The sequence below is a fragment of the Patiria miniata genome, unplaced genomic scaffold, assembly GCF_015706575.1.
Source record: "Patiria miniata isolate m_02_andy unplaced genomic scaffold, ASM1570657v1 HiC_scaffold_9, whole genome shotgun sequence".
NCBI lineage: Eukaryota > Metazoa > Echinodermata > Asteroidea > Valvatida > Asterinidae > Patiria > Patiria miniata.
In genome coordinates this window covers 11599403-11625724 of record NW_024037076.1, presented here as the reverse complement: position 1 = coordinate 11625724, position 26322 = coordinate 11599403, and the positions used below count along the sequence as shown (strand labels likewise).

Sequence of the window (26322 nt, the reverse complement as noted above, 5' to 3'; positions counted from 1 at the left end):
GTCAGAAGACAAGGAGGTACAAGACACGATCAGGAGAAAGTGTTTCCAACTATACTCCAGAAATTTCGGGACTTTGAGACAACTGAGGAGAACCAAGGGCCGGATCCAGAATACAATTTTTTTTGGGGGGGGGGTGGGGGGGTGGGGGGCAACCAAATTTTGTGCCTTCCAAAAATGGGTCCAAAAACTGGACGGCGTGGGGTTCGGGGCCCGCTTAGGGCACCGACCCGACGAGTAGACGCCATGTGGTGCGATCTGAGGCAATTTCTGACCACTTTAATCAAATCTTTTTGAGGAAAAGATGGGTGGTGTACGCAGTGCTTGCCTTTCTAGCCTATTGCGACCTCACTTTAAAAATATATTAGGTCCTTTTTGGGGGGGGGGGGTGGCCCCCGTTGGCCCCCCCCCCGATCCGCCCTTGAGAACGTGTTCATTAGTGCTACTACCTCCTTCAACCCCTCCTGTGCATCATTATACGCCCGTTTGTCTGGGGATAATGTCCGAAGTTCGCACACTTTTTTTTTTAGAATGTTAGATCTGTAAATGGATAACAGCGATGTTCGCATTTCAGACATTTTGTCCCCGGCATGCTAAGAGATTGCAAACATGTCCGAACAGTGACGATGGCCTTCCTCTGTTTGATTCAAAAATTTAAAATGAAGTCGGAATTATAAATGAACAGTTTTCAATATTTCCAATCCTGTTTAGCTCCGAGGCCTTTTGTTTCCTCTTAGCCAACCGAATACATAATCAGCCTTCTTAAAATCGTTAAGCCCTACCTACGTCTATTAAGTATAGTTCAAATTAACTGGGGAAAATTAGAACACTGCGAGTGCTTTATCGAACTGAGAGAAGCCGACCAATTAGTATCAAAGCCGCGCCTTCTGTTTCTTCTTCAGGGGGCTTTGAGTAAATAATCGCAGTCGAGGATAAACGCTTTTGGTCTGATCTTTCAAAGTATTGCAGATGCAGCCTCAAATTCCATGCATTCATTCTTAAGCTTCTTGAAATTAATTAACGGGTACAACTTTGGGAGAATGACAACTTTCATACAAAAATGCGACAGTTTTTCTTTTATAGTCATTGTGCCTCATTGGCTTTTAATACTATCGACCAAGCTTCCCGTTAATATTTCTAACATTAGTTGTAATTAATTATTAATTCTCTGTGTATAATTATGCATTTCATTTGTGTTAAACCACAGAAACGATTTTGTATCAACCCAATTTTTTTCTTTCACCCCACATTTTCCCAGTAAATTGTACTTTAAAACTCTAATACAACATTGCTTTTCATTTTTTGGCACTTAATTAATACCAGTGTACTGAACGGGAAGCTTCTAGGTGCAAAGAATAATAATAATATACCGTCATACGAAATTGTGGTGAACGTCTTGTAACTACTGGTGTCAACATACAACATAACTTTGCAAAAAGTGAGCCTAAACACTAAGTCTTGTCTACATTACAGTATCCACAAAAGAATAAATTCAAACAGTTCTTACAGGTTGAGCCAAAAAGAAAGTGACCCGGGTTAAAGATTGTTTTCTTTAATTAAAAAAAAACAGTCAAATTTGATACACCAATGAAGTATGTCTTAAAAGAGCATTATTCTTCCACTCGTCTAAACAAAAGAAGAAATACTGAAATTGATCCATGCCATCAGAAGTTAAAGGGAACATACAACATTTGCAAACATCGAAAAATAAAATGACCAAGTTTTTTTTTTACTGCTGCTCCAAATTTACCATTTTTTCAGTCCAATTTTGTTTGCTAATTGGTTTTATGTTCATGAATGGGTGCAGGGCAGCTAGACTGGTTCCCTTAGCGTACAATCTTCCGGCATCTGTAAATTGATCCATTTCATCTTCAGTGGAGTCAGGGAACCAGACTACTTGACAATTTTTGTTTTTCTTGGTTTTTCCAGCATTTTCGAAAACAAAACTTCAAACATGTCAGTGTAACAATCATTTGATCTATTATACTAACCCCTCAAATAGTTCATTTCTGAAAATTAAATCGTAAGCCAATGATGTACATTCCCTTTAAGCATGTTTTACCAAAATAACCCATTTTTATAGCCTGCAAACGATTCACCGTCCATGGAATGTCACTGGAAGCCAGTTCCTTCTCGTTTAGTTCAAACAGTAAACAACGTACAGTTGTTAGCCGAGCCCAGTTACTTTTTTTCGGCAGAAGAGCAGTGATGGAATCCCACGTGTTTTCACTTGATACTGGAATACACATTTCCAAGAAAGTTCCAATTATACCAAACAGGAATCTGATTTTACGAAATGCTCAGCCAGTAATTGAACTCTTGGGGTAAATATTAGTGTAGCAGTTTTACTGCCCTTCTGAAAGCTTTCATTGACACCATATTATATTTGGTGGGACCTAGGTTTATAAAGATATGGTTAAAATGCTCCGGCTCCTGATGGCAAAGCGCAGTTAGTGTAACTTTAATAAAGAAATCTTAGTAGGCCTTTAAGAGCATCAATTTTTAAGATAAAAGTTGTCTATACATAAGGAAAGAAAAAAGGTAAACTTCTCAAGGATCAATGAAACAATATCGATGTGTGAATCAAACGTTTATAAAAAAAATATTAAAATCGCACTGTTATACAAACTTTGATGCAATGCAAAACAATCTTTAAATGTGACCAAGACAATATTCAGTCTTGTGTGTACGAACCTTTGTGCAAAAAAAGTTATTTTTGGTTTTTCCCTTACAGAAATGTGTATATACATGTTTTGAAAACACTGCATAATCTCAACTTATGCAACAGTACACTTGTTTGTTTATATTCAAAATGTATAAATCAATTGCATAATGGATTTTTTTTTTTACATGTAACCAAAAAGGTGAATCTTATTTTCCATAAGATCTGCACCAGATGTTTCGTTTGACATTCATTTAAAAGGCATACATGATCATTTGCTTTTCATACATTCTGTTCGTTTCCAATCATAACACCATTAAAAATCAAAAAAAGTGTTCAAACGTAACCTGGTGAAGTTTCAGCGAGTGGATATTACACTTTTCGAAAATTTCGTCAAGAAATACGATTTCGTTAACTAGAACCCTTTATTTCCGAATAAACGATCGTTGGAAATCACCTACATTTCTTGATTTCTTCTAAATGACAGCAAAATAGACGAAATAATTACAAACGCCCGAGTATCTGGTTCGTTAGTAAAATCGTCATTCACGCGCGCCTACCATTGATTATTACTATAACTCATAAATATTCATCAGGCAATCGCAGCATTTCATTGGTCCATTCCAGCAACTTAACCGTGTGAAAGTGTTTATTATATAACTGACGTACAGATCCTTGTCATTTGATTGGTGGAACTCACATCACGTGGCATTCGTTATTGCTCCCATTCATGCCGCGGCTCAAAAAGTACTATCCGCCCATGGGGCCTGGGAAATACTATTCAACAGTTAGGATTATGACGCGGTATTTGTGTGCAAATGCATGCTGGTGTGCGCGTTCAGCGTTGAGCGTAGCGCGTATTGTTCCAAAGAGCCAGCGCTACAGCGTTGGGTTCAAACATTTTTGTGAAAGGGTGGTTTGAAAGAGAGAAATACATTTTCTTCCAGTTTTGTATTGAAAAAAAAGTTCAAATATATCAAATGACAAGGATCTATATGTCAGTTATATAAAACAAATATTGAGTGGCTTTAAATTGTGAAATGGGAGGAATATTATCGCTCGGTAAAATCTGGACTTTTCCAGTTCACTCGGCTTCGCCTCGTGAAATGGAAAAGTCCAGATTTTACCTTGCGATAATATTCCTCCCATTCCACGCTGAGCCACTCAATATTCGTATACTATCACCCCGCGTCTTCGTACGCGCGCGCGACGCGCAAAAACCAGGGAGGTACTATCACACACCTGGGCCGAAGCCTTAAATTTTGTTCCAGCACTGTGTTTTCTCTTTTACCAACGACGCATGTGCTTTACGTGCGTACCATGGAGAACACCAGTGAGGACCGTTGCATGTTGCAGTCTATTCCGGCATACATCAAAATAGCGACCCGTAAGTGGTACTCGCTTTGCGATTTCAACCGAAGAGGCCAACTAGGTGCAATTTTACACAATAATAAATGCAGAGTTTTGCGTGAATGTTAAAGTTATTAAATGACACAAAATTAACTTTAAATTCTGTCTGTCTCCTTATCCAAATACTGCACGATCAAAAACATGGTGGAATGGACGAATGAAATACCGCAGCTGCCTGACGAATATTTACGAGGAATAGTAAAACATGATGGCGGGGAAATAGTGAAAACAAATGACGCCTCGGTGTTGGATAATTGGGACTATATTCGCCTCGGGAGATAGTCCCAATCATCCAACGCCTCGGGGTCATTAGTTTTCACTATTTCCCGACAAACCATGATGTATTTGTATACTAGCGCCCATTGGCTGCTCCAAAACTAACCTTTTTATTACTCAGCATTCATCAGGAATACCAGACTTTGCAATTGCTGTACATTCTATCTCTGCCACTATACGGTTCGAAATTTTAGTCTACAGTATGTCGCTCAAAAGGAGTGATTTTGAGAATTTCCACGCTTAATCCGAAAAGTTTCACGTACAAATCACATGTGGGTTATTGCTCTTCATGTTGGGTTTATGTGGCGACTGTTGTATGTTTTTCTCTTGCATGTCGGCGATCTTTTCCTCATATACTGTACTTTTTCAAGTGTAATCTGGAAGGCGGAGTCCACAAAGTTGTACACTGACCTGGAGTTCGGGGTACTTGATTATACAAATTTTAATTATAGCAATTGGAACATAGACCACATGTACTTGGAAGTTGAAAGGAACTTTACTTTATAAACTTAGAACTTGGACTTGAAAGAGCTTGTATAGATTGAATGTTATTCATCATATTATGACACTAGTTTTGTGAGCTTAGATTAAGATTGATGTGGAAACCGAAAACTATTTTAAAGTCTTTGTGAAAGAACAAGTTTTGGAACAAGTACACTTTGACTCCTTTTTTTTTATTCGGTTTGGCTTTGTGCCTTGGCGTCGTTAAATTCAATCATTTCAGCGGACCTACTTGGCGTACCGCTACAATAATAATTTGGTGGGTTACTTTTGGGATAAATATGCAAATGATCTGATATGCCTTCTTAGATTGATTATCTAGCCGCCCTTGATAGTAGAGTCACATCTCCGAGGTACAGCAGCTACATCACGCTTACACGAATGTCCAGCTGTAAACATCGTAGCTGTCGTCTAGTTGCCATTCACGCCGGAGGTTTTCGCGTACTTGTTTCAGTTGGCGTTTGTATTCCCGACTCTTGCGAATACTTTCATCCTGTGTCAAGAAAAAACGGTATACATTAACCAGCGTATAAATAATGTAATCACGAATCCATCTGCAATTGTCCAAGCATGCAGCGTGACATATACCTTCACTGCACATTTCCGGTCCGGCGACTAGCCGTCATGCGTTCGATTAGCTCACCCGGTTTGACTCGGGTTAGCCCCGTGCCGTTCGATTAGCTCTGACGTCATTCCCGGGTCGGCACAGACCCCGCTCTTGGATAAGGATACGCCTGTATTGTTCATTCCAATGTATTGATAAATAATTATGGCGTCTGGGCAGCGGAAGCTCAAGTGGACCCCAAAATTCAATTTATTTGATGTCTAAATGTAATTGTGTTCATTGTGACTTTTTAGGGTACAATATCAGCCCAACTTTTTAGTTTTGCAATTGACTGAAAAGCAGTACCGGTAAATCTCAAACTAAAACCCAATCCAAAACGGGCGTTTTGTCAGTGCCTGTGTGGCTACGGCCATGAGGGCTGTTACGGGTGTCACTTGAGGATCGTGATGGCCCGCCGTTGAGCATTCGATTAGCCCGGCTGTTGTGGCTAACTCGTCTAACCCGTCTGCCTTTACCCGAGACGATCCGGGTGAGCAACTCGCGAGTACCCTATGATCTGAAAGATGGCGACACACGCACTGTCAACGTTTGCCGAGAACTGATGCGTTAGTTGGTGTACATGTGCTTTATGTACGAGGTATTTGTTTTTTGTTCACCTTTGGAACTGGTTTGTCAACTTTCAAGCCTCGAGGGCTAGTATCGACCAACCACCCTCAAACCTTGTCGATAGTGACATTGCTATATGAATAAAAACTAGCATCAAAAACAACTTACAGTCATGCTTATCTTTTCCTCCTTAAATGTTAGTAAGTTGAAGTGAATACAATAAAGTACGCCAAGTGCACTCTTAAACTCACAGGTTGGATTTGGCCTGACACTTTCCCACGTCAAAAGGACACATCAAAATTGCAATTTCGTGTGGCACAGTGACACGAAAACGTGACCCGGAAAAGTGACTCAGAGAAGTTATTTTGACTCCGAAAAGTATCAGGTCAAATCTGATGTGACCCTATTCCGGGTTGAATTTGACCCAACACCAAAATTAGGGTTTTTTACTGGCTTTCATTAATTTTAAGTGTGGATTACCTTGTCCCGTTTCAACTGTTTGCTGTCTTGCAGTAACACAGATGAAAGATCTTCGATCTTCTTTTTAAGTTCTTCACGCTTCAATTGTAGCTTATCGATGTCCGATAGGTTATCAGACGGCGAGACCTTAGATTTGCCTGACGGCAAGATGTGGTTCGGGTAGGCTTGATGGAAAGAGGGTTGCACTGTGTGATCGTCACGACCCTCCTTATCCGTCGATAATGTCACATCATATGCGACAGGCCCGTTCCAGCTGAACCCCAGGTAGAAGGTGACAGACTCTTGACTCGCAAGCCTTTCGTAGGGAACAGCTAACTTGATGTCAATGGGGTCTTTGTCTTTGTGAAAGCGATGCAACAGGGAGGTGGCATTCAGGAGCGTGCCTTCCAAACGAACCAGCCTTTCTTTGACGAGATCAGACTGCCAAAACGAATCGTCGCCAGCATCGCGTCTGTCGAGCTTTCCCTGAGTCGCATGAAGCTCGGTGATATGAGTAAACACACGCAGACCTTCGCCTTGGCCCAGGAAGAAATGCGTACGAGGTTTCATCTGGGATTTGATTTGCCGTTTAATTCTTTCTTGAACTTGTGGCATCGGTGCGTGTGAGAAAATGCCATCGGCGTCCCATCTCCTTTTCAGTTCCATTATGTGTTCTGTTAAATCATATCTATCTCTTCTTGCTGACGCCACACCTTTGATAGGCCACAAGAACATCGTCATCAAAAGTGAGGGCCAGCAGCTTTCACCTTTAGGTCTATCCATCGCGTAGAACGGGCGAACGAACTCCTGATACACATAGTCAGCCGACACGGACTGCTCTCCGATATCGAAGGATGAGAGGGCCAGATGTATGCAAATCAGATTTTTCAAGTCAAACGAATTATAATTACTTGAATTCTGCCTCAGGAGGTCCCGGGATTCCTCGAGAACTTTCCGCTGTTTGGCTTTTGCCCGATCGAAAATTTCGCGGAAACTACCGCAATGTAATTGGTCGACGAGTCTGCGCCGATGCTCAGTAAGGCTTATGGGATCCGTATCAGTGTACCTCGTATTTTGCATTGGTTGTGGCTCTCCATAATACTTGTTGTATATTATTGAATATTTCTTCATGTTCTCCATCATCTGATCCAATTTCTGGCCAGCAATGTTTGCAGTTGAGTAATCCTTGTAGTATGTTGTTTTGCCGTCCATTATTTCCAACACTTCATCCACCCTGTTTTTCAACTCTCTAACTTGAGTATGGGTCACACTGTCCCAGGCTGGGAGACAAACGCATGGGGGCAGGTCCAACTTCAGAAGGTACATCTTAAGAACATTGATATCACCCTGGGTTCTGAAGGGCTCCACGCATAGATGGATAACTTGTAGTAGACGGAAGGCCATATTGAGCTCGGCATATAATCCAGTGTATTCAATTTGCTTTGGGGCCGATTCTTTTGAGACTTCGTATGACTTGCGAAAGGTTTTCATGGCTTCGAAGGACAGAGAGAGGACTTCGTTCAAAACTTCGTCACTAAGAGGTTGCTGGTCAAGTATGTATGGTTCAGTAAGCGTGTCAAAATGTGCTTTGTAAACACGACCCTTTGTATCCCAAAAATACGAATTTTGGGGATAATTTTCTAACGCCTTATCAGCGAAGGTGTGTGCCATATCGAAATTTTTCTCCTTTATGAGATAAAATCTTGCAAGCTGCTGTGCGACAAAGGCATCTTTAAGTATTTCAACGCCCTTGGTCAGTATTTTGATAGCGTTTTCCGATCCCTGCTTTTCGCAGATTTCTTCGATAAGAACCGAAAATCCTGTCTTGGTGTCCTCTACACGCTCCCTCCTGATGAGTAAATCATGCGTTGTCTTTGCCAGAATCTTTCTGCTGTAAGAACTCGACTGAAGCAGTTCGCTGTTCAAGAACTCCAGTGTCACATCCGCAAGCGATTGGTCCCCGCAATCTCTCAGGGTTTGCCTTAAAGCCTCCTCAGCTATGCTCTTATGTAAAATCTTGATGGTTCGGTTTTCTGTTATAACCATCATACTCTTAAATGGCGCTGATAATGACTTTTCCCAGTTCAAAGTATGTTTGGTGAAGTAGATTGTCTTCCCTTTGGCCCAGGTACCGGCCATAAACGTGTCACAGCAAGAGATAGGTATGTCAGCTTCATGTATGTAAGAGTTCAGAAGGGCACACAGTTTAATCAGCTTCAGCTCGTTCCCCTTGATGTCTGGAAGTATCCTCGAGACGACACCTGTTATATACTCCTTGTTGAATTCCTCCTTCATCACCATGAAGGCAAGCAGATTGTCAGGAATGTAATCTCCTTTTTTGTCTTCGTTTTCCTTGTGTTCCAATTCAATGTACTTTTGCTGACACCATTCCTTTCCTTCTTGGGAAAGCTTATAAGTCAAGGGAATATAAAGGTTGGGATTTCGACCTTTGGTTTTGATGGCTGTAAGGGGATCTGCGTTACGCTTGCAATGTAGCACGACGCACACTGCTCCACCATCCACACGAACATGTTTTGATTTCTCTTCTAAGTCTGCTATCAAATCCAGCACTTCAACATCATCGAGATTGTCCACAAGCACGCAAACTGGGGGGATTTTCCTAGCTTGTTCCTTGCCATAACCGAACTGTCTCACCTCCATTATTTGGTTGACTGTGCGACTCGTAACTCTATTAACTTCCACACATCGGTAATCTTTGTGAAGTTCCCACAAGACATTGCGAGCTAAAGTGCTACCACCAGCGCCAGGTTGGTGTAGAAGTGTCACTGTGACAATCAAGCTGTCTCCACTCTTGGAACTCTCCAGTGGTTTTCTGACTTTCTTGAGAACGTCCCCAAAACATTTTCTTTTCAAAACGTGACCGCAGGTTTTGCGAAGCTTTTTCTCTTTTTCACCGATGGCAAAATTCCACCAATCAACTTTCTCACCGTGGTAGAAGTCTAGCTCCTTTCTTTTAACAAACTGCTGGTAGCTTGGACTGGTATCGTCCATATCGGTGTTTTCACACTCATTCTTGCACACAACAGTAATGTCATACCATTCGTCCTTCTGTTTCTCTGAAAGAAAACACTGCCCATGCAACTTTGAAGGAAGTTCATTCTTGGCGGTCTGGTTCACGCCGTTCATTCGCATCATGATCCTGTTTATCTCTTGCCACTCAAGTCCCACCAAACTCCGTTTGTCGATGTCATCTTTAGAAAACCACCTTGTAACATAATTCACGAACTTGGAATAAAGCTCTCGGTCTTCGGCGATGCAGACGATGCTCTGTATGCTTTGAAAAGACGACGACAGTTTTCCGAATGTATCGCAAAGGATGTCGATGTCATCTTCGGACAACAGTAAGAACATGATCACAGCTCGACCTTTCGGTATCACCGATGGTTTTGAGAAGAATCTCACCGAATCTTCAACGTCTCCACGGCGTTCTTTGTGCCATTCAGGAAGGGTCATCTTAGGCGCCTGGATATTCTGGTCGTCTTCACGCCCATTTGCAAACACCCAGACTGTCTTTTCGGGAAATTCGATTGTATTCCGAAACTCTTCATCAGACTCAATGTCTTTGAACAGTTCCGGTTGCTGCAGGGAGACCATTCGATCGTCATGGTACAGCTTGCATAGCCCGTTCACTTTGGATTGCGAATTAAAGTCTAAGACGGTGGTCCACCTGATTGTCTTAATGAATCCAAATTGACGTGCGATTGCGTCTGTGTCATTCTCAGCTGGCGTTGCAGGTTTGTTTGCAATGAGCACTGGATAAAACGACTGGTCAAGCTCACCACTTTCGTCGCCCGTCAGTAAAATACGAAGCTTGGCCTCGTTAGTCGTTGCAGTCGATGGAGGGCCATCACCTGGTGGCACTTCTCTCTTGTGTTTTTCCTTTGCCTGTGGTTCTCGTGATCTGCCTTCTTCGTCTACAGCCTGTGATGATAGCTGTCGATGCTGTTGTTGATCAGTGATGTTGGAGTAATCCTTAGGTTTATCAGACTGCTGGAGCAACGTAGTGGCTTCTGGATCTTCCTGCCGAAGCCCAGTTGCAGCTCTTTTCTCCTTTTGAATCGACTTGTCACGAATCCTTGGTGCTTCGGGACGAACTGTGGGTTTAGATCTTTCGTCACCCTGAAGGAGTGCCGGTTCCTTGGGTTCCCGTGTTAAAGGCATGGGTTGGTCTTGAATATGCCGTTCGACGTCGCGGGGTAGATTTTGCGTCACTGATAACCAATGCAGAATGAAGTAGATTAATCAAATTAATCAAATTAATTAATTTTACATAAATATTAAGAGCACGGCAGGGTAACATTTCAAATGCTTTACCCGGGTAAGTAATTGTTACTTAATAAAGTAGAATGGTCGAAGATGCCTAATGACTTGACTCACATTTCTTCAGACAAAACTTACAGCATGGCAATGAAAGTGATTTAAAGCTAATACAAAAAAACACTATGTGCCTGTTTTTTTTCACACAGATCCGGTACTCGATCAGTGATCCATGCGTTGGTTCACACACAAGATCCCACCTATTGGATGGAGCGAACCAGCGGCTGGATCACTGATCGAGATCGGGATCTGTGTGAAGATTATTTTTCAGCATCCTCAGCTGGATGTCCGATAACAAGATTATAAATGTATGCACTGCTGCTCTCATGCAGTTATCGGGACAATTAGCAAGAACAATCTTGGAATTTTACGACCGTAGATATCATTTGAAAGAAAGGGAGCGCTGTGCATGATGCTTCAAAGCTTGTATTCGATAGTATGAATATAAACGCCTTTTAGCCAATTTCAAATTAGTTTATACAATATACAATATAATAATTAGTATACCCTTTGGGAGATACTTTAGCGTCATAAGTTATACCTTTGGGAGACACGTCGAATTAAATTCCAAACTCCTATTTAGAGGCAAATTTTGCCGTAGCAAATAAGCTAGATCGATTGCTCGTGGTCCAATTAGTAAAAATACCGAAATTCGTGGAAAAATGACAAGGGAATATTGGGTTAGGGCACATTTAAGTTGGAAAAAAAATTGTGCACAAGTCTAGGGGAATGTCTCCCTAATACACAATCCTCGGTAATTATTATTAGTATTTTTTATTATTACCATTATTTTTTGGGAGGGTGGAAGCAAACATCGGCTTCCATCGCTCATCATATTTTGCAATTACATTTTGAGTTTTGGATAAATTTGAAGGTTGGCATGGTGAAGTAGGCTATTGCGGATGCACTCGTGTGACAAGAGTTTTCGTATTTAAGGGTATATGCAGAAACAAAAACAGTCATTTCTTTTCAGAATCACACAAACTCAAAAAAAAAGAGACTTCTTGGCACAGGGTGCAACCGCAAACTTACTCTTATTAATTGGAGCTTTGCTGGATAACAGTTTATACCTACCGAAGATATTATAAGTAGGCCCATAATTATGTGTAGTTCTATCTCCCTCCACCCTGACGCGGTTTTTATCCCCCTTTATATTGAATTCTTTGTTTCCTCTTCTAGTCGTTGGCGGTTGCTCTCTCGCAGTAGCACCTGCTGCACCCTCTCCAACTGGAGTGTCCGAGCTGCTTATTGAACCCCCTGATGGAAGCCTTGCATCAGCTTCTCCCTCCTCAGCTGAGTACGAAGAAATGGAAGTTTCAAATTCACATGTAAACTGGTTTACTCAAGGCTCATTTTGGTATAAGCTCTTTGCTTAGACATTGAATTTTGCAAGATGCATCCGTTTTGTAACAACTGTACGAGAGAAAAAAAGAAGAGTTAAAAAGCCTGTCAAAATCGTTTTAAAGGAAATATTTACTGCGTTCGTTGCGCAACATGTGCACTGTTTCGTTTAACAAGGTGGTTCTCTTACCCCGCGTCTCGCCTGTTTTAAGTTTGCGATTTATTTTAAAGAGTGACTATTCAGGGCCAGACTGCTTGGTGTACTGTGTATGGTGGCAATGGCAAGGGGTAGTATAATGAAGATGAGAGGGCCCTGATCAGTGTCGAAATCATGTGGGTAGTAACGAGGGTGGAATTGTATAGCAACATTACACTGAATTGCAGTATGAAGTGAAGACTCAGCAGTCGCGCATTCAAGCTTGGAGGATGTGTTCTGTGAAAGTAAAACTGAACTTGGTATGTGACCTTTGACATCATTATCGTAAGAAGGTTGCATGTTGCATCTATGACTCAACAAGTTTGGTTCCAATTGGACTTCAATTTTCCAAATGAGACCAATTTGACATTTTCAGCCTTTTGACAACTTGACCTCAGATGACCTTTGACCTTGGTATGTGACCTTTGACAGCATTATCATATGAAGGTTGCCATGTTGCATCTAAGACTCAAGTATGGCTCAAATTGGACCTCAATTTTTCATACGAGACGAATTTTCATTTTTTTTTTAGCCTGTTATATTGTTGCGTTCCCGCAAATTGCGTAGTTTACTTCTTTCCCAACCAGTCCATTCCACTCCGTGCACAGCGTAATGCTTGCAGCGATCCTGTGTGCCCTCACACAGCGCGAAGCTTTACCACGAAGTCTTAGACACACGTTTAAGTGTGCAGCACATTGTACAGTACCCTATTGTATAGCGCGCAATGCATGTAGCTCTCACTGCTATTGAACATGTACCGCCATGGGACATGTACTTAGGACTTAGCCACTTTCCCTCCACCTTTCCCCGGAGTCGATGCGAATTCCCCTCACACACCTTACCTCGCATCCGACCCACATTGACCCCAAGCATTTAGCGAATGTGGCTCGCTAAAACCTACCCGTGTATTCACCCCTTAGTGACCCCGTACACCCCAGCGAGTGTGTCCCGCTAACCAACTGGCCGAGACCTACGGTAGCTAGAGGTCAGGTTACGTCCTTCGTCTCATAGTTTTACTCCATAGCATTAGTGTGTAGATTCCTACCTAGTCTTAGAGACTAAGTCTTGTACACAAGCCTATGTACCGAGAAGTTATTCCCTTTCCCTTTTCCTTGAGGATCAGTTCCCCGTAACGCACCCACGAGTGATCCTACTTCGCCCGCTAACCACTGCTCTCGGACTTTCTTCCACTAGAATGTCTGAGTCAGTCGTGTACAAATCTCCCATAGAGAACTTTCCCCATGCCTTTGTACACGGATGCATTATTCATAACTACTAGAATCCAATGCTCCCATTGGCTAAGACGCGCCCCCAAAAGTCTATATAAAGCGCGCAGAATTGCCAGATCTGGTCATTGCTGTACTGGGCTCTCCCCCAGTAGGTACTTGAGCTGAGCTCCGACCTACACAGAGCTCCCGCATATGATGCATTAGATTGTTGCTCTGGGCTCTGACCCCGACAGAGTTCCTTACATGTACACATGTACGCCTCAACTTTACATTGTATATAGTGCGCCCTCTATTGACCTGAGATGTAAATAATCCCGAATAAAGTACTAGTGTGTGTGTGTAAGATACTTGTATCTGACTCTTTATTTGATAATGTCTCTCAACCCAGAGAGACGTTACAATATTTTACCACAGATGACCTTAGACTTCGGTATATGACCTCTGACATCATTATCATATGAAGGTTGCCATTTGCATCTATGGCCCAAGTTTGGTTCCAATTGGATTTAAACTTTCAAATGAGACCAATTGTTTGAAACTTACTAAAATCCCACATACATTCAAACGGACAGACCTACTGACTGACAGACATAGTGATTGCATGGTCTCTTTCCTGAACTTCGTTCAGACGAGACAAAAATCATGCATCCAACATTTGAAGCCTTACTCAATACACAATAAACAATTTCCAATGTTTACATACCACGGATGTTTTCACTAATGTTAGTTTGATCTTGCTCCACTTCGATGCGGTTTTGATTGCCATCTACATTGATGTCTATATTTCCCCGGCTAGTCGTCGGCTGTGGGTCTCTTGCAGTAGCCCCTGCTGCACTGTAATCCTCTCCATGTTGTCCCTCTTCTGCTGGCGCTGCTGGAGTATCCGATCGGCTAGTCGGACTCTCGGATTGCGGCTTCGGATTAGGTTTTTCCTTCTTGGCTGTGTGAAAAAATACTGCAAGTAAAACTTGCGACATCCCCCTGGCATCCCGGCAGTTTGTATACATATACATTTATAGGCAGTAAAGGACAATTTTCAGTGACGACCTTGGTTGTCCACCCAGCAGGTACCAGTTCTCAGTTGAATGGAGAGTTTGGGTTGAAAGTTCTGAGTTTGAACAGGGAGTTTGGGTTGAATAGAGAGTTCGGGTGAGACACCGGACTATATAGTCATTAGTATCTCTCCAGAGACCTCGTAAATATCCATATTGGAAAGGATTTTTTTTTTACGTTGGCCTTCTGCCAACAGACCACCTTTCAAGTTTGATTGAGATTGATTACTGAACTAACAGTGAACTGGAACACACACACGGACACACAGATGGAATACGTGATCACAATATCCCCGTCTGGCAAGCCAGGGGGATAAAAATGCGATGATAAAAATAGTTCATTTAAGGTTTATTTTACGCCTACTGGCGATAGCGCGACACACTCACTTTCTTTCTTCAGTTCTGCTTTTAGAAATCCTAGTGTAACCGAATCACAAAAGAAACCAAGTTGTAACTCTGTAGAGAGGCGAGTCCGAGAATTCGCTACATGTAACGAAAGCATAACCCTCTAAGGCCAGGTAAAAAAAAAAACAATTGATCGTCCGGTTTTTTTTCAAAAAGAGGAGGATGAGCGCCTTTTTTAATCATTTTTTCCCCAATATGGCCGCCAAGTATTTAAATTAAACATGGCCGCCTACTTAGGGTCAAATGTTCTATATATTTTATTAAAGCGAAATATAAGAGAAAGTTAGCTTTTTGAGGTGAGAAAAAAATAAGAAATACAAAAAAGGATGCGGCTTCGGGGACGATCAAGTGGTATTTTTTAAACTTGGCCTAAGATAGTCATGGATTTCAGTGTCCCTGCAAGGAGAATACCAACACATGATTATATGTTAATAGTCTTTGCGATGAATAAGGGAATAAATGTGTGTTTGGGAGGTATTATAACACTCTGTTTAAGACCTGTTTGAGTCTGGATGGGCGATAATTACCCGAGGCGAAGCCTCGGGTAATTATCGCCCTTCGCCCTTCGTAATTATCGCCCATCCAGACTCAAACTGGTCTTAAACAGAGTGTTTAATACCGACCGAACACACATTTATTCCCATTCATAAATACCTTTCCGGTCCAAAAATAAAAAAAGATGTCAAAAACTAGACATTGCCAAACATTTTGTCCAACAACTTTACATCACGTTTAACGAAACACCCTTTGACTATAATATGGAATGCCCCTCCACAACTCGTTAACCTATAGGGACATTGGCGTAAGCGTCGCGCGTACTGCGCGATGTCGCGCAAAACGCAGCTGGGCTGGTGAAGTGTGAATTTTAGGACTATGAAATACTGATTCACTGGTAGTACATTGCGCATGCATACAGGAGGAATTTGAACGTTCAACCAATGAAACGTTAAAAGGCACCGGATTTCATAGGAGTCCAAATTTCATGTGACACTGGAAAAGCGTTTAAGACCCAGCCTCGACTCCATGGGCGCGTGCGCGTTCCACTACCCCCTGGCCGTGATGGTGACGTAAATGACGCTGATTGGCTATTCACAGCGTACTGCGCGCGCTAATCGAAGACTGCACGCCGGACGCGCCCATAATGCGCTCGCGTGCTTTGCACGTAGCGTCACGTACAAAAAAAAAAGAAGACGCGATGCCTGTACGATATTGATTATGGCAGCCTCGTTTATCGCTAAAAAAACGGGACGAAAGGGGTACGTACATTTAATACAAATCTTTGCTAAATAACGCAACGTCCAAACGTTTTGTTAGAAAGGATTGATTCTTCAAAATCACAACTTCTAACATTTTAAAGATGGCGTCGGCACGTAAAACGGATAAACTGCAGCCTAATTATAATGTGCCATATTTTGACACATTTAAATTACACAATTCCAGGGGTTAAGATCGCGCAAGGCATGATGGGAAACAACATGGCGCAGCAAGATCGTATCCATGGGGACGAGGTTGTTTAAGACCAGCTAGCCATGTCTTTATCATCCGTTTAAGACCGGCCACGTGACGGGTTCTCGACCAATATGAATGCGTAAACTGTCTGAGGTATTTATGAATATGTAATTAAAGAAAACATTGTGTTACGTATGGGATAAAAAAGGGACCGCGGGATTACCCTGAGGTAAAATGCATTTGTAGTTTTGCATTTCTCTTATTAGCAATATATGGTAGGCCTATATTTGGCAAGGTGCAACTCGATGGCATGGTGGCGGTGTTCCGAAAAAAATTAAATGATTAGACACAGTAAAGCTGTGGAGGCACTGTGTATTAACAATTACTAATTGCAAATGCAATTTACCTGATTTCTTTTTCTTTCCTCCACCCATCAATCCAGCTATGAGGCGCAGCTCTATGTTGGTGTCTTGATGAATGCAATGATCCTCCAGGGACAGTGCGTCACAAAGCTGTTGGGAAATTACATATACATGTAATGTCACAATTATACACCACTGACCCCAGACGCATTTCGGCCTCGGGAAATAGGAACCTCTTCTTGTCACTCACAGTCCCGAGGGGGACATTAACGTGTACTAGTGACCTCATCAGCCAAGTGGTTGCGAAGGGCTATTTCTAATGGTTACGTAACACTCTATTTTGAATTAAATTACATGTACACAGACATGTTCACTCAGGCGGGCGAAATCTTTGAAAATTAATTTCTTCCGTTTGGAAGACCGTATCTTCATGCAACTTTCCGGGTTTATTTCCCTTATAATGATCCAATTATGTGCTAAAAATCGTTGTGATAATTATGTTCATTATTTTTCGTTGATATTGAAAAAATAGGCCTGCGTCGGTGCAGTTTTGAAAGTTGTACCACTGGCGTTTGCAATATCTGTCAATCTTTGTAAGGCTCACGAATATTAGTAAAGTTCCTATATCCATTACGGTGTGTAGTAAAAAATTGCTTTAATAAAACCTCCTTCACGAGTTATTAATTAATAAATATTACCCTTTTTGCCGGCTTCCATTGGTCGATACCGAGACCCACGCTAGTCGCGCCGAGTGACGCTGACGAATATGCTAATATGCGATGGTACATTGTGTTGCCGAGCCGAAATCGGACAACCATAGCGCCTACGGCGCTATAGAATCTTTGCAGAAAACCATGCATGTGGTTTGGCAGGCAAAAAAGTCTCGTCGAAATTTTCCTTAGAGATAAGTCAAGGTGTAACACTAGCGTTTGCAACAACATGAATTTGGAATATACTTAGATGATATAAGTGTTCAACTACTTATGAAAAAACAACTTGATTAGATTCCTGGAAATTGTGATCAATACATATATTTGGGGAAGTTTTCGAACGATTTCTTCCCGACTTGAAGGTCAGCTTTACCAGTAACCAGTATTGACGTCGATGGCATCGATGACGGCGATTTTTTTTAAACTGATTTTAACATTTCAATCATACTGGGCATAATTTTCTGAGAAACACATCGTTCAAAAGGCCACGTTTTTTGGGTTGCATGAATTGAACTGCTCTGTTATAGCGTTTAAGTACGTAATCGGATTAGCTTTGCTTGACAACCGGCCGCGCTTCGCCTTCACAACCATATGGCTGTCATTGCCACTAATAAAGCGGCGCAATATTTTCTTGAGGCAAAGGCAATGTCCTCGAGTATTTCGCCAGCCAAGTTTGAGGTCTCAATTCAATTTTTTAAGGAGATATTTCTTCATCATTTTGTACCCGAGAGTAAAGCCAAGTGATTTCAATTTGAATACTGGTACATGTCAAACTTTTTGAAAACATTGACCTTTCAACAGTCTGGTGGTATGACCTGATGACTATGGAGAGAATGTGCAGAAATAGAGACTAGGCACCAGATGTTTCTTTTGACACAGTAATTGATGCAGCACTACAGATGTGTTGGACTGTTGCATGTTTTCACTATCTTAAGGTTTGGGACTCTCATACACAGTATTGAGAGTCTCAAATTTTTGACTAATTCAATACCAATGATTCTGAAAATGGTTTGTACCGGTACCTCCATTTCATTCCTCATGAAAAGGTGCTGCTTCTCAGGATCGATTCCTAGTCGATCTTGCAGTAATTCCTTCACAGCTGAGATCGAGGTTGACGGATTCAGTTGCAGGCAAATAGTTGATGCCAAGGGGGTCGCGATGAAGATCTGTATCTTCTTCTTCTTTTTCTCAACAGGTTTGTAACTGCGGAGGTTCAACAAAATCCCAGGAAAGAAAATAAACATTAATCTATGCACAACTGCAAACCTGATCATGACCAACAAATATTTAGGCCTATATAGGGGCTGCGGAATGACTTTACCTGCCCTTTGATTTCTTGACATCCATTGTTGACTTTCGACGAGTGGGTGGTGACGTTTTGCTGCTCTCAATTGTGGATGAAATCCCACCAGACTCCTTCACTGAAATCGCGGACAGGAAGGCCATTATCTTTGATTTCCGCACCGTCTTCCTTTTGCAGACCATCCTCGCCTTCGAGTGGTCGTAGACGACCCGAGCAACCCGCACAGCATGTTCCCAATCAGCGTACGTCTTTAGAGCCATAGTGGGTCCTGACAAATGACTGCAGATCTTTTCTGTTGAAATACGAAAAGACGTACTCTCAGCCATATGGTTGCGTAGGGCGATTTCTACGTAACACTTTATTTTGACTGAAACTACATGTACATGTACACAGACATGGTCACGTTGGCGGGTGAAATCTTTGAAAATTTATTTCTCCAGTTTGGCAGACCGTATCTTAATGCAACTTTCAGGATTTATTTCCCCTATAATGTTCCAAGTATGTGCTAAAAGTCGTTGTGATATGTTCATTACTTTTCGTTGAAATTGGAAAAATAGGCCTCGGTACGAGCAATTTTGAAAATTGTAACACTGGCGTGCGCTATATCTATCAATTTTTTCAAGCCTCACAAATATTAATGAGGTTCCTTTCCATTCGGTGTGCAGTAAACAATTGCATAAAAGCCTCCTTCGCGAGTTGTTAAATAACAAATATCACCCTTTTTACCGGCTTCCATTGGTCGATACCGAGACCCGAGACCCATGTCACGCCGAGTGAAGCTAATGAATATGCTAATATGCCCGTCATCATTGTGTGCTGGGCCGAAATCGGTCAGCCGTAGCGCCTACGGCGCTTTGCTGAACAATGCACATGGGTTGGGTCGGCAAATATTTTTTTGATCCTCTTGGCAATTTCCCATGGAGATGATATAAGTGTTCAACTATACTCGTGAAATAACAACTGGGATAAATTCCTAGAAATTGGGATAAATACATACATTTGGGGAAGTTTTCGAACGATTTCTTCCAGACTTGAAGGTCAGCTTTCATTTTTTTCGCTGACATGAAGTTTAGAATTTCTTCTTCAGTTACAATGTTACATTTTAATCACACCGAGCATATTTTCTGAGAAATACAACGTTCAAGATGCCATGTTTTTGGGGGTGCATGAATTTCACTGCTCCGTTATAGCATCTAAGTACGTAATCGGATTAGCTTTGCTCAACAACGGCGACGCTTAGCGGTTAGCATCAATATGGCTGCTCTATAACCATGTACTGTAGACCCAGATCCATTACGACAGGGTGCCTAAAAAAAATGCAATCCTACTGTATAGGGAACCGTGCCTGAGCAAGGGCGACTTCTTTAGTCCTTTCTAATATTATTATGTAAATGACGTATCTGATTTGCATGTTTCTATATGAAACATTATTTTGTTGATGACCTTTGTGCTTCTCGCGCAAGGACGGTTTACATTAATGTTCAACAACATGAGAAGCTAGTCCTTAGGTCCATCTCTCACAATTTAATTGGGGATTATTATTGTATAATTTGCCTTATAGCGTATAGATACTCAGACGAGTGATTAGTCAGCACCTCGAGATGTATACTTTCCTCGGTCTTTTTCTGAAAGATTCTTCAACTGAGCATATCAGCTTTGAAAAAGGAGCCGTCAATGTCGTCATGTTTATTTTTAGCCACGGAGGCTGCCTGACCTACAATTTAGACATCTGGCGACGGGGGAAATTGTCAGGTCAGGAAACCAGACTATTTTGTGCGCCGAATTATATGGGCATGATGGTTCGTTGTGATAGGGAGTTAAGGGAAATTCTGGTAGATGGTAAAGAACATAGACTTTCTCATGTGTTTAGATGGTCACAGAGCGTTCTTTTGATAGAGCCTATAAGATTTTGGGCGATTTTGCAAGTATTTCTGGTCTTAAAGTAAATATTGATATGTGGATTGGTGGTAATAAGAGTCGACAGAAAGGTTCATGATGTGATCATAATTAATGTGAAGTGGGTTGGTCCTCAAGATTATTTTAGGGCACTTGGTATTGATTTTTCTATCAACCTTGATAATATTACGACTGTAAATTATAAAAGGGTGTTTGATTCTACTTGCATTTTAATTGAACAGTGGTCTAGAAGAAATTTAACCGTTCTCGGCCGTGTCACAATAGTGAAGTCGCTTACTTTATCCAAATTTACTTTCCTTATTTTGTCACCCCCTAACCGTCCGCCGTATTTTATTAAGAATATGAATGTTATGTTTATATTCATTTATTTGGAAAGATGATTAAGAATTACAGTCATGGGGGAGTTAAGATGGTTGATTTGCGATCATGCATTAGTGCTCTTCAGTGTAGTTTGATCCGTAGATTATTGATCACAAAGGCCTCAGGTTGGCCCAATTTGTTTCATAAAGATTACTGATATTAAAAATGTGGGTTTTTTTGGGTGAAGGACGGGCACTCCAGCATTGTTCATTCACTTAAGCAGGCAGCTCATTGAAATCAGTTTTGGATTGACGTTCTCAATGCCTGGGGTCCCTTTGTGCAATGCCATGTGCCAATTATTTGGAACAAGTCAAGCAGGTTGGTGCACAATATCATGATGGAATTGTTCATTTGATGATAAAAGCATGAAATTTGGCACACAGTCAGAGTATGTCATGGGAAAGATCATTTGGCTACAGGGCCATCGCAGGTTTGTCCTTTCAATAGGATAACATTCAATGGCTGCCAGTTTGGAAAACTTAAAATTGCTTATTATTCTATGATTTTTTTTCAAAGGACAAATCTGAAATTCAGTATTAGGACTAACTTTCTAGAGTACGGTGGTGTCATCAAGGCCGTAAAAAAATATTTTCGTAATTTATGTTAGAGGTTAAGCCAAATATTTGCTTTCCTTTTATATATCCCATTTAATTTTGAGGACACTTTTGCTAGATAAAAAAGGGTTCTACCCGTATCTATCATATTTTTACTTCAGTAAAAAAGGTTTTTCCCTGCAAGGACAAATCTGAAATTCAGTATTAGGACTAACTTTCTAGAGTACGGTGGTGTCATCAAGGCCGTAAAAAAATATTTTCGTAATTTATGTAAGAGGTTAAGCCAAATATTTGCTTTCCTTTTATATATCCCATTTAATTTTGAGGACACTTTTGCTAGATAAAAAAAGGTTCTACCCGTATCTATCATATTTTTACTTCAGTAAAAAAGGTTGTTTCCCTGCAACTTAATGGTCGGTTTTCTGCAGTATGCCCTTTACGATCACTTATGATAGAAAATTACAGTGGTTTCAATACAGTCAATTCTTATCTGGTAAAGATTGGCAAAGAGAAGAGCGACTTAATTGTGTGCCTTCTGTCATGTAGTTAATGAAACATCGGTTGTAGGTAGGTAAATGTTCGCGTCCATATACAATCACGTTCTCACGCAAGTACGAGATGTGAAAACACGTGAACGACCAAGGAGGCCTGGGAACGAAAATGCCGGATCACAGGTGAAAGGTCGAAAAATTCGTTTTCACCAGATCTCCAAGTGGTTTCTTATCCTTGTTTTTGTAAGGAATACCAAGATAATATTCCAACTAATTGTTTTTTGGGGTTAGGGTGATTACGGTTAGAAATCTCTCTGCCAAAAAAATAGCAAGAAAAAGGGCAACGTAGTGTTATATGTCCACACCTTCCCAAAAATAATCCTGTCCTTTTCCAGCCTCGACTCCAGGGGCGCGATGGGAAACAACATGGCGCAGCAAGATCGTACCCATGGGGAACGAGGTTGGTCCTTTTCTGGATTCGAAGCAATAGGGCGCGCGCGTTATACTGTACGGACGTGTATAAGGTATGTGCCATGTATACATTATGACATAGAGCGAGCGCAACCCAGACTTTAGTCTAGCTCCTTGAATGTTCTGTACTTGACCCCTCAACTTTGGTTATGCGGTTCTTCCCTGTGCGTTGCAATCACTGATCTGGTTGCAATCAAGCCGCCATATTGTGCTAAGGTTCACTTCACTTCACTGCGGGTACTAAAACGGCGATATAGCCATGTTTTTTAATGTCTTGCGCACACATTCGAAACCACTGGCCAACTGTCAACTTATTCCATAACATGTCCCACAGTACGCCTAGTGCCGTCCCCAGGCTCAGCTCGAATACTTAAAATTTTGGAAAATGTGTACATGAATTTGTAAAAGAATCATTCGTTTTCGTGCGAAATAAAATGAACGTTACAACTCCCTGTTTCTATTTAACAAATGATAATTCTATTTCCATGAAGGTGCATTCAGTCGTAAAAAATCAGCGAATGATTTCCCGAATGTGCACGTAATGAATAAATGTCAATATACTAAATGTAGCTGCATTAGTATATTGACATTTATTCATTTTAGCGCGAAATCGAAGGCACATACGCAATCCTTTATTCCTTTCAATTTATCATCAAAACCTATACTAGTCCTAATAATAATGGAAAGATTCCCATATCTAGCCATCACCAATTTTTCCCTTCAGTGACCCATCACCATCAGAAAGTGATAATACGTCCTAAAAAGTCAAATTTAGCACGGAAAATATTGAAGTGTGATCCATGTTTCAGCAATAATGGTAGCCCCATAAGATTAATGTGGCCAATTTACTGGACTACCTCCGTAAATAAAGGCCACACTTCCACCATGTACAAAAACATGTCGAACTTTGTCAAATTTTGATTTTCCCATCATAGGCTTAGTTTGTAGGTTTTTTGGGCTTTAGAAGCATACTCACCCTCTTTATAGGCTAATCAGAAAGGGCTGCCTTTTTTCAGATGTCTAATTTCGTGAAATTTCATGTTGAAATTTTGATACGCAAACGTGTGCTTGTCAAAATGTAGGTAGGCCTAAGTTAAAAAAAAACCACTCCATGGTGTCACTATAAAACTCATACTGAAAATGGGTTATCCGGCGGCCTACCTGAATTTCAGGACTTGCAGTTACCAGGTTATGACGCGTAATATATCCGGTTTTGATGGTCAAGCTGGTGCCCCTTACACCGCTAAATTCTAAGACTTCTCCATACTCGCTTTGGATTTAGTTGTATTTGACACTATTGCCAGACCAGTGCGATCGCATACCGCTAGTACTGAACTATGGCGCCAAAAATTATAGAGCTCTTGGAGCCCAGGCCAGTAAGTCCAAAATTGCCTACGCCGGCCAAATCGCGATTTGCATGCCGTCAAATTCTTCGGTATTAGAGAATTTTGTGGGTCATGAACTTGAGGGTGTGTATTAAAAGAAAGGTGAAAGCCGTGCACAGGACTGTGAACTTGTATTTATGTGAAATTTGGATGAAATTGGGCCCTAAAAGCGGTCTATTTTGCAATGGAGCGTAGGCATCGTTTTTCAAAATGGCGATGGGCTTCAGGACTATTTTTAGGGGTGATCATCTTCGGATGGAAATTTCTCCCTAAAGTCATCGAATTACCCCCAAAAAATCGAACAGAAAATGAAAGATGATGAAATAGGTTTTAATTTGATGCGTGTCTTAAACACCTCCGATAGTTGTGAGTATTTTTAATAATTTTAGGAAGTGCGCATAACTACCCCTGCATATGAGGTCTATGGCAGTCTATTCTGGACCATTTACGTCAGCCGAGTTCGTTCCACCCGGCCCACGCAGTGCTAGTGGTGCAACCCTTGCCGCCTCACAAAATGCAGAACCAAGTGGAGTGAGACGGTTTGCGACGGCGCTTGCTATCACGTGCTTATGATTTATTAAAAAGGGCAAAGTTTATGACCCACTGGAAGGATCGCACTCGTGATAGGCTGACGGTAATGACGTATTCCTTCCCCGTAGTCCGATTGGCCGACCTGAAGTTATAGTGCGCAATGTTATGAGCGTAACAATAAAATTAGGTACATGTATTATGCCTTTTGCAAGAACTGTGTTGGAATTCGCCCTGTGGCAAAATACATCGCGTACGCAGCATGCCAATTAAGCGTGAAATCCACAAAGAAGTAATCACGTGCACAATTCTCTTGAAGGTAATGAACTCAGAAAAGAAGAACAAAAAACTATGTCTGTTCGATGAAAAGAACATAGGGATTTTCCGCATTCTACAATTTTGAAACGTTTTAGGGGCCATTCAGAATGTTCAATGTTTTAAAATTTCGACTTCTTTCCAAATTATTTTGACCCACCCACCCACCCCTAATTTCGATTAATAAAAAAACTGATTTAATACGCAGTATTAAAAAACAAAACATGTACATGCACTTGCATGTACATCATTACATCCCACTGGCGGCCTGTGCGGGTTGCGTGTCCTTTCGGAAAAAAAATTCTTTGCTGCTCGGCGGAGGCAAAAGCTGTCTCTTTGCAACTTAATTTTCGACAACAAGCAAAAGTCAAAAGATCTATTTTTTTGGCTCTTTTTTCCATGAAAAGTGAATTTCGATTTTCAATTATTTAGCTTGATCCACCCACCCACAATTTGGAAAAATAGTCGAAATTTTAAAACATTGAAAATTCTGAATGGCCCCTTAGCTTAAAAATAAACTAACTCGAACTAGGATTGTCCAAGTGTCACACACACCCCGAAAAAAACCTCTGACGTAATGACTAGTGTAATTAACATTTCACTAAATTTACGGGGAAAAGAGTTGCTACAATTATAAAAACTAACAACTGTATTCTCTTGGTTTCCACTTTTCGAATTTATGAAGAGTTTTTTAAATTCTCGACTTAAAAACGTCCGTCCGTGTTTTTTTCCCGAGTTTCACCCAAATTAAATGTTTTGGTATTTTTCTATACATTACAAATTTATTCACTTTTAATTGAGACAATGAAAGGAAAAAAAAAATCAATTATTAGTTTAAAATTTCGTATTATTTGCGACCTGGCAATTTGTTGCAAATGTCACAACAAAGCCACGTTGACTACGGAGCTATAAAATATATTTCCAAATTGCATCATGCCGTGTGCGGATGAGGTTCAGTTTTTCGATATCATATATGCTTCGTTCCGATATGATCCGGCTAAAAGTTTCTGAGGGCCGCGCTTTGAAGACCTCGGGAAATCCGGCTTACAAGGGGACCTGTTTTCTGCCTCATTAACATTAAAGTCTTTAATAGGCCTACAAGATCAAAGTTTAAGTTTTATATTTATTTGAGTTCGTTTTTCTCTGAAACGTCAGCCAAGGGCGGATCCAGGGGGGGGGGGGCCAAAGGGGGCCATGCCCCCCCCCCAAAAAAAAACGAAACCAATTTTTTTTTTTTGGTGACATCGCAATAAAGGCAGGCAATGAGTACACCACCATCTTTTCCTCAAAAAAACATTGGTTAAAGTGGTCAGAAATTGCCTCAGATCGCACCACAGAGCATCTAGAATCCAAAAAATTTTCGGGGCCCTTAGGCGGGCCCCGAACCCCACGCCGTAATTTTTTGGACCCACTTTTTGGGGGGACCAAATTTTTTTTGGG

General features: G+C 41.2%; 1 protein-coding gene across 1 annotated transcript; it reads right to left on the bottom strand.

Moving 5' to 3' along the window:
* Window positions 1-4414: 4414 nt before the first annotated feature.
* Window positions 4415-23892, bottom strand: LOC119720843 (sterile alpha motif domain-containing protein 9-like). Its single transcript, XM_038190702.1, has 8 exons — window positions 23816-23892; window positions 18880-19153; window positions 18581-18761; window positions 16893-16998; window positions 14284-14520; window positions 11889-12107; window positions 6498-10708; window positions 4415-5339 (listed from the first exon to the last, which is right to left on the bottom strand). The coding sequence occupies exons 2-8, from the start codon at window positions 19119-19121 to the stop codon at window positions 5220-5222; spliced, it is 5316 nt and encodes a 1771-aa protein (XP_038046630.1). The 5' UTR covers window positions 19122-19153; window positions 23816-23892; the 3' UTR covers window positions 4415-5219.
* Window positions 23893-26322: the final 2430 nt, after the last annotated feature.